The sequence below is a fragment of the Gymnoscopelus microlampas genome (genome assembly GCF_963454915.1).
Source record: "Gymnoscopelus microlampas genome assembly, chromosome: 16".
NCBI classification, from domain to species: domain Eukaryota; kingdom Metazoa; phylum Chordata; class Actinopteri; order Myctophiformes; family Myctophidae; genus Gymnoscopelus; species Gymnoscopelus microlampas.
In genome coordinates, this window is record NC_139953.1 from 14,096,895 (window position 1) to 14,106,894 (window position 10,000).

A 10,000-nucleotide genomic window follows, 5' to 3' on the forward strand; every position below is an offset into this window, starting at 1 on the left:
TAACGCCAAGCAAATGATACACAAAACAAACTATCACTACTCTTTATCTTTGAACCACGTAAACCTCATATACAGTACCTTCTTTACCAGGGTGTTGCAGGCCAGGGCTCTATACTACTGTACAGTAGGTCTGCTCCTTTTCCCCTCTACATCAAATCCCAAAATACCCTATATCTACAAGCTCACGAATGTTCAACTCAGAATAGGGACACTAGGGTTCATGTGGGTTAATATCTGTTCTCCTCTCCGCCACCTCTACTTTACAATCTGCACCTCACTCCATTTGTGATCTGTCCATCATGTACTGGCCGGTCACACGGCAGACTTGACCCTCAGCATTAGACGATTTAGAGTTGACCAATCGGGTGGCGAGACTGTCAACAAGCCACCTGAGACAGGAAGTCACGGTTGAATGACTTTGAATGAACGTCTCCTGTGTCATCGTGCGGCTGCCTTTGTGTCGATACCCTGCCATTCTGTGCCGTTATACACACAGATCATACACAAGTAATGCACATGTCAGGATGCTGGAATGAATGTCATTTATACCCAACTCTCAGCAATGCCTTTGAAAATGGTATCTGACGGCATGGGATGTAAGTTGTGCGTTTACCCCAACGTACTGTAGAACAGGTGATGGGCTGCATTGCCAAGGGATATTTTTTAAGCATGTGCAGGTTATTGCAATATTGCAAAACAAGTCACTTTTATAGGTCATGTAATTTGCTTGGCTGACATGGTGAGACATGTTAATGAAAGAAAATGTTCACTTATGCTTGAAAGTGATTCTTCTTTGAATGGCCCTAAGGCAAGAGGTGGTATTGTGTGTGTGGCCGTGTTTTCCTCAGGCCAAATCTCTACCCCTCCAGTCATTAAACCTGACAGTGAAACAGAGATGGGGATGATGTAAAGGATTAATTCTCTGACATATTCTCTCTGTCTCTCTATGTCTCTCTCTCTCTCTCTCTCTCTCTCTCTCTCTCTCTCTCTCTCTCTCTCTCTCTCTCTCTCTCTCTGTCTCTCTCTCTCTCTCTCTCGCTCTCTCTCTGTCTCTCTCTCTCACACACACAGACATGCGCACGCACGCACACACACGCACGCACACAGACACGCACACGCACACGCACACACACGCACACGCACACACACACACACTCTCTGGCTCGCTCACTTACTCAGATACTCTCTCTCTAATCAGGTAACTATGGGAACACTCCACTTTATCAATGTCCTCCATTTACCTCGACCTCTCTGTCTGACTTGCACGCACGCACGCACGCACGCTCACACACACACACACACACACACACACACACACACACGCACACGCACACGCACACGCACACGCACACACTCTCTGTCTTCCCCTCATTTACTCACACATATTCAGTTGCAGCATGGCGTGCCAGATTATTAAGTAGCACAACCCCGGCATTCCATGTTGCGACTCAAGTGTGTGCCTGTTTGCGGCTGTGTAAGAGAGCTCCTATTTTATATGAGTCAGTGAGACAGATAGCTTGGATGTTTAGCGACATGGTAAATTTGTCACTGAAGAGCACATCTACACTGTAAAATCCTGAGTATTAATTACCTCTGAGAGTGAGCGATTGAGAGACGGAGAGAGAGACATTGATCTCCCCTCTTCGGCCGAAAGAGACGTTGCTCCCCCCCCACACACACACACACACACTGTAATACCCACTGAATCTCTCTGCACCCACACAGCCTCTTAATGTTAAGGCCATCTTGGCGAACCAGAAATCCAAGCTGTTGGCAGAGGGATTTTGTAAATGTATGAGGTGAGAGGAGCTTCTGAAATATCCACGAATGTCTCATCTGCACCGAACAAACAACTGACAGTAATAATAGCTGCTGAAATCAAATTATTGTTAAAATCAAATCAACAGTGCTCACAGGAATACATTCTGACTTGTTATTGGAATGATTATGTTGCTTTTGTTTCACAGTTAATGTTTTGGGTCTGATTTTGATTATAATGATGTTTAAGCTTTTCGCATTTGATTGGGTTTCAGATTAGTGTTTCTATTTAGAAAAGCTTCATGCGGAAAAGGGTTGAACATTTGCTCTCGTGCTATAACACTTAAGCAATGCATCTGGTTTGTTCAATGTGATTGTGATTGTGTCCATATCAAATGAAATAAACATAACATAACTACACTATGATTACATTATTGTATCTGTGTCTTGGTCTGTGACAGTTGTGAGGTGTGAGGCTGTTCATTCCATTGTCATCCTAACACTATAGCCCACTAGCCAGATGCAGCGCTCTGCCTGGCTCCTGGGTCTTTGTTCAGTGCTGCTGAGGTGCACCGAGAGCCAGAGAGAGAGGTTTACTTGTTTGTACTGAATACCCTTTCTCTTGGTCCTCATGTTCCTCTGTCTGCACTCTCTGTCCGCCTCTCTCTCTCTCGCTCTCTCTCTCTCTGTCTCAGTCCAGAAGTGGGTGAAATAAAAACGCGAATAAATGAGTGGCAAACATTAAGGAATGCTTCCATACTGTACTGCATGATACAATTTCAGCTATGAACTTCCCTTGGTGCTCTGTGTGGCATGTGGGCGAGTGCTTGTACGGCATACACCAAGACAACGGCACAGGCCTCTATTAACCCCTACAGCAAGGGGGTCCGATAGATCTACAGTACAGTATTATGCTGCATGGGGCCTACTCCCATCCTATGATGAAACATCATAGGATGGGAGTGGTCTCTTCCAGGATGACAATGCCCCCCTCCACAGTGCACGTCACGACGTGTTACTGAATGGTTTGATGAGTTTGATAATGATGTGAATCATATGATGTAGCCTTCGCAGTCACCAGATCGCCCGATTGGACACCTATGGGATATTTTTGGACCGATGTGTTAGACATTACTCTAGTCCACGTTGTCAAAACACCAAGTGAGGGAATATCTTTTAATAGAATCATGTTCCATCTCTCCAGAGTTTGTTGTTTTTTCCTTTAATTTGTTACCTGTCTATATAAATATAATTAAATAAATATTCTGTGTGTGTGTGTATACAGTATATATATATGCTGCATATGGTGTAGTTTGTACAGTACCTCATGGGAAATGGGATGCGTGTCAGTATCTCAGAGACTGGCAGTCCAACTATTACAATTTTTATCGTGTGTGTGTGTGTGTGTGTGTGTGTGTGTGTGTGTGTGTGTGTGTGTGTGTGTGTGTGTGTGTGTGTGTGTGTGTGTGTGTGTGTGTGTGTGTGTGGTGTGTGTGTGTGTGTGTGTGTGTGTGTGTGTGAGAGTGCGTGCGTGTGTGTGATGGGGCTCATCTACCCCACTCCCCTGCAGGTAACCATATCAGTGAATTGGCTGAGTTGCCCAGGGCTTCTTCTGCGTGATTAGATTGCATCACTGTGTGTGTGTGTGTGTGTGTGTGTGGTAAACGGCAAAGAGAGGAAAGAGAGAGAGAGCAGGAGTGGAGAAAGAGAGTGACCTGACACAGCGGGAGAGAGAGATGGAGAGAGAGATGCACAGTGTCCGTGATATAGAGAAACGGACTGTCTAGGTCAGGAATGTACGTGATATATAAACTGACCCCTGAGATACTGATCTGTGGTCAGTTCAAGGCTGAAGGAATTGTTGAAGTATGCTTGAAATATAGGGCCCATAGTGTGGCTTCCTGAAACAGCTCTACTCAAACTGTCAACTAAATTTACATTGCAACACTTGTATAGCATGGTGGAAGAGAAGCTATTTTCCCCACCACCGTATTGACACTCTGCCACACTCTGTGACATTCTAACACTGGGTGACTCATTCCTTTACTTATAATGCTATTGGATTATTACTGTCTTGATTCTCTCACTGTCTCTTAGGCCAGTGGTTCTCAAACATTTTCATGTCCCATGACGCCAACATTTATATTTATTTGACCACAAACCCCCATTTGAATATATTGTGTGCCTGGGACCCACATAAGAGAAGATTTGTCAAGATTGAATCAATATAACAGAATAATAGCCAATTGCTGGGGACCCCCTCAAACAACCATAATGTAGGACATTGGTTCTCAATTCAGGGGAATTGAGAACCAATGTTCTACATTATGGATGCCACTCCACGGGGGTAGAGATTAGCAAAATTGCATAATTATATACCAGGCATTTTTTTACCCGCTGTGTCACCAGACCAATTATAGACGACCTTCTAAAAGCCATCCGTTCGCCGTGTCCATTAAATTTGATGGTCTCAGTTGTAGGTTTTCTAGCCAGAGGTTCGGTGGGAAGACCTCAAAGGGGTGGTATCTGTGATGATGTCATCACTGTGTGATGAGCACGGTTAGCTGAGATTTATCCACATGCAATGTGAGAACTACATTGATTCTCTCATTTTTCTCTCTCTCTCTCAATTTATCTCATCCTTTCCCTCCTTTTCCTTCTTATGATGGCTCTCTCTCTCTTTCTGTCTCTTTCTTCCCTCTCTCTTTGTCTAGTTCTAGTTTGGTGTTCAAAGCCGCACGGTCTTGTGAATGTTTTCAGCCATTTACATGACTTCGTGGGGTGTTTCGTCTTCATGTGTACAAACACACATACTGAAGCTCTATCGATGCAGTGTGTAAAAGAAAACCGCTTTAACATGTAAATCCAAACATGTCAGTCCAAAGCAACAGTGTACAGTAGCTGTGATGTCGAAAAAAAAACTCTGCCTGCCTTTGTCTGCCTCGGTCTAGTTCTCTGTCCGCCCGCCCTCTATTTCTGTTTTATTGTTTCTCTCTGTATTGTGCGTGGCTTCTCTCCTACCTCCCTCTCCCACTGTGTTTCCCCCCCCCTTTCTCGCCTCTCTTTTTCCTTCTTTTGTCTTTCTCCCACCTTGTATTCTGTTGCCCTAAGCTTTCAGCCTCATTGAATTTAGCTTTTTATTTTCATTTGCGTGCTGGTGGAGTGCTCTATGTTGCACAGATTCCACCATGCCGCTTCACGGCACATTTCAAGCTTTGCTTCACATTTTAAAATGTTACTTGAAGGTGGTCCCATTGGCAGACCTCCCAATTAGCTGCTGCCTTAGTAAATCAGACATTAATTTCAAACAGATTGCAAGTGCAAATTGATTGAGAGGTATTTTATGTACGTAATTCCGTCCCTCTCCTCTCCTCTCCTCTCCTCTCCTCTCACTGCTCCAGTGGTCACCTGAGTGTCAGTCATAGTGTCACAGTTCACATTAGAACATCTGACCAGGGCATCACACATGCTCTGAATTCAATCACACCCCGTGACCTCCAAGGTCGTCCGGGATTCTGCATGTACTCTGACCTCCACTGCGCTTCCCCCGTCGTATGCCTTTTGACAGATGATCAGCATTAACAAACTAATGAGCGCGCTTAACGTAGCACGATAAGCTATCATGAAGGAGCGGGGAAAATGATGGGAAAATGAAATTTCCTGCACAGTCCCTAAGGACCTCCTGACATGTTAAGGCCTGTTTGATCAGCTGCCCGTGGACACAGGATTACACTCCTAACACGCACAAGCTCTTTCTGAACATTATATACGTTCCGAACACAAGCAGCATTTCTCACATACTTTGCACTATTGCCCCTTTGTGGATATGTAATTTTTGGATCAGTAAGCTTTCACAAAACGTGCGCAAAGATGGCCGAAATGAACGCAGAGAACCGACCGAAGTATCCTTACACATAATTTAACGTTGTATATAAATGTGGCTTTTATAATGAAGATGTGATGTTAAATACAGATCGGCAATACTCCTGAGGAAGCATTAGTGTTGTTTCTCATCGTGTGTCCTGCCTTAAAGAGGGACTACCCGTGGCCTTGATGCCTCGGTGGAGCGAAAGTAGGAGGAGAGTTAATTACATCTGCCAGAGAACAAGAGGCTGCTGTCGCTCCTTCAACCTCTGTGCCGTGCTTACTTACAACCTGACGCTGTGATGGGTGTGTGTCTTTGTGTGTCGCAGTGAGCGTATCTGTTTCTTTGTGGCCATCGGTGTGTGTGTCTCCTGCGTTCAGATGTGTGTGTGTTGCATTTGTGAGTGTGTGCCTTTGTCCTTGTTGAAACTGAGTTAATTATCTGATCGTTTACGGCCAACCTTTCCTACAGTGTCTACAGAGTCCGCCCTCTCCCCTGCCATGTCCTTATATACTCGGCTCCAGACGAGCCTGGCTGTGCCGCTCCCACCCTCCTGAGTCCGTGTTGTTTATTCAGTCTGTATGCCGATGACACTGCGGCGGTGAAGGGGGGGGGGAGAAAAACCACGGGCAGTTTATGACCAGATGTCCTAGTTTTCAGCTGTGAGATGTTAATTCAAAGGGCCTTTTAGTGGCAGATCAAGGAACCGCCTCTATTAAGCAGGCTTGTGGTACCCTGAATAGGACGTGAGTGTTTAATTGCTGATCTGGGATCCGTTTGTCGTTGTTCTAATGAGGCCTGCTGCAATTGGAAAGGCTGTTGATCAGCCGCTTTGATCAGCTGCCCGTGGACACAGGATTACACTCCTAACACACAAAGCTAATGGAGCCATGGGAAGAAAACACGTGCACGCACGCACGCACGCACGCACGCTCGCACACACACTCACACTCACACTCACACACACACACACACACACACACACACACACACACACACACACACACACACACACACACACACACAAGCACAAGCTCTTGTTTGCTCACATACATACTGTATACAGGAATACACATTTACAGATGTGAATATGCACAGATGCAGTCACGTTACACGTATATTCACAACATACAGACAGAAACACATCTATATATGAATGCATAGGCATTCACATACACACACAGAAATACACACACAAGTAGTACAGAAAAAAAGGACACACATTCACAAGTACAAATACCAACCCCATGCTTTGTTCGGTTGAGTGGGACTCTCAGGCTTTATGTCTCTGGCAAAGAGACATTGCTTTCAAAGAGAAATGTCCAAAGCTCAGGGCTGACGCTAGCTCCAGACATATGTTGCATTGTGTAATTGGTTTAATTGCTGTCATTGTACGTATGCGTTGGCCTTTTTCATCTTCCCTGGCGGTGCAGGCATTCTGCTAATTATATCTGTCAGCCCCAAAGCCAGAATGAGTGGAGGAAAGTCAATTTGTTGCAATGGGAACTTGCCAATTGTACAGTAGTTTTTCTTGCAGAAAAAGTGCGCTGTGTGTGCGTGTGCGCGTTCATGCACTTGTGTGGGTGTTTTCATTTTTGGCATAATGTATGCATTTATGCCTGTGTGTTCATTACAATAATGTGTTATAATAACGTATGGGCCAGCAGTAGCAGTTGCTACAGCCTTACTGTATGTGGTGTTATATCTCCTCATAAAGTAAATGAGTTGTGATTTAGGTTAGTTATTGTTGCAGGGTACTTGGAGATGAAGTGTGTTAATATGGCACCCCTCCGATGAATAATCATGAATAATGAATGCGTGTACCAGAGATGACTTCCTATATTCAGTTGTGAAACCTCACATTCTCCTATCAGGTATTTGCAGTGTGCTCTGCACCTGTTTTATTTGATTCTCAATGAACAGGAGCTTGCCTTGGAAAAGATCTTTACCCACTGAAGCCTTATTTTATACTTCTTCGTACGACAGTGTGGCGTAAAAATTGCTGTGGCGTGTTGTGGGCCTGTAGATCAGATAATTAAGTTTTGTTTTATATTGAAGAAAATGCATTAATTTCTTGGGGGGATTTGTTTTTATTAAGCATAGTGCTGTCCCAAAATAGGGACGGCAGGTTGAAAGTGGTTAACACTACTAGTACATGTCTTCTTCAATCTACTCACAGTTGGTCTTGTCCTGTCACGGAAATTCACTTATCACTATAAATAGTTTAGCAGATTCCATGAAAGTGAGCGAAAATGTTGATTGATTTAGAAATGTAGGAAGAATCTAGATTCCCCTCACGATTGTTCTCATCTTTACCCTCCTGTGTCTAGACGTGGGTGTCCTGTCATTCATTCTATTCAAGATGACAAATATGACAGGTACGCTCCATCATATTCATGTCTGATGAAGAGCATGGTGGCTCAAAACATTACCTCACTGCGGTAATAAATCTGGCGTAAGGGAACAATGTGCAGACACTTTACTCATCCTGTTTCACTTTCTTTCCCCATCCAGTACCAGCCGTTTAATTTTGGGATGTGTGATATCTGTCATTCAATCCATAAATAAATCCATTTAGTTTAACAGAAACATAGATTCCCTCAAGGACATATCGTCGCTGTCGGGCATTCCATTTTTAACTAAATGTTTTAATAAATCAGTGCTATTGAACACTCTTAACGTCTGTGTGGGTTTTACAAATATTGAACCAATGAAAAGTATTAAAAAAGCGCTTCTGACTAAACCTCCATTGGATCCTCAAACTGTCGGTCAAACCACCTACAGTAATTCCAACTTGTGGAATTGGGTGGTTTGTCCACCATTGATTAGAATGATGAAGTCAGACGGAAAATCTCCACATTAATGGTCAAAAACCTCCACTTGAGCTGTATTTGGGTAAAGTGATGATAATATAAGGACACATTCAAGTATCTAACAATGTATAGAGTCACCATACCAACTTTGATGAGGCAGTAGCTCTGGTCCATAGCGTTGGAAGGAGTTCTCCTCGCTATGGGACTTTCGAGCCTTTGCACACACACCATAGTCTACGCAGCCTCTCGTCTTTAGTAAAAAATACACTTTTGCTACTCATCAAAACAAAGAGGGTTTGTGGAGTTGAAAGCCTACTCTACTTAGTGGGAACACTCTGAGCCCCCACCTCACGTCTAAAATACACTTTTTGTCCAAAAAAGAAAATATTTCACCGGAAGGAAATCTGGTCAATAGAAAAATTCCAGATCTGGAGAGGGTGCAGTGGAGTAACCAAACACTTTTTTCCTTCTGGTGAAATATTTTCTTTTCTGGCCAAAAAGTGTATTTTCGACATGAGGTGGAGGGCTCAGAGTGTTCCCACTAAATAGAGTAGGCTTTCAACTCCATAAAACCGTCTTTGTTTTGGTGAGTAGTGAAAGTGCATTTTTTTTATTTTCACTAGAGACGAGAGGCTGCACAGCCTGCGCTACCGCGGGTGTAAGGGGAAAGGATCTAAAGTACCATAGCGTTAAGGAGAACTCCTTCTAACGCTATGGACCAGGGCTAATGAGGCAGTATAGTGTTGTTCTAAAAACATGTTTTTTTTTGTTCATTTCCTGAACAGTTAATATTTTGGACATAGCTGGTTTCTGCCCGACAGCAGAGAGATGTAATCCTAGTTACGAACTAGTAATAGAGCATACAGGCAGAAATAGTCAATAATGTGTATATCGTTAACTGGACCAGTATCAGAAAGTGCTAGGTTTTTAAGAACCAGTATTGCATATCAATAATGACGCCTGGGCTTGTCAGTGATTTGCATCATCTCGATCTTGCTGCTCTACAAGGTTTAAATGACACAATATACCACTCAGAAGATGACTTGAATCGGAAGATTATTTTTGTATGTGTGTGTGTGTGTGTGTGTGTAAACAGCACATGAATAAAGCAGTACAAGTTTTAGGAAGTTGTCCGTTTTTATAGTGACAGGAAGTAGGATACTACTGGTCTGGACTTAAAACGGCTCAGAGACTCGTTGATTGGCCACTTAGGGAAGCCATCAACGGAGCCAGGTAGTTTTTTTGCAGAAACCTGTAAGACTACCTGTGTTTGTTTTGTATCAACGTTTTTTCCTTTCATATAGCTTGTTTTTCATTCCAAGACTTGTAGAGCAACTTTTATGTATATTTATATAAATTAAATGAATGTTATTTCAAAAGCACTTTTAGAAAGTCTTTTTAACACTTTAGGCTATGAGTCAACTGAAATGAACGCATTTATTTACACTATCCCATGAACTATTTTAAATTGAGCTCATTTCAAGCCTGGGTTATACACATACTGTACTTATCCTCGCCGTTCGTCTGGTCTCATCTCTGTCTCTCTCTCTCTCTTCAAGGTACG

General features: G+C 43.4%; 1 protein-coding gene across 2 annotated transcripts in view; it reads left to right on the plus strand.

The window, feature by feature from the left end:
* klhl29 (kelch like family member 29) overlaps positions 1 to 10,000 on the plus strand; it is a 327,639-nt gene that overhangs the window by 300,677 nt on the left and 16,962 nt on the right. For both annotated transcript variants that reach the window (XM_084083023.1, XM_084083024.1), the window contains one exon: positions 9,996 to 10,000. This exon is cut by the window's right edge and continues 189 nt beyond it. In XM_084083023.1, the coding sequence (XP_083939149.1) occupies positions 9,996 to 10,000 (5 nt within the window). The remainder of the gene's footprint in view (positions 1 to 9,995) is intronic.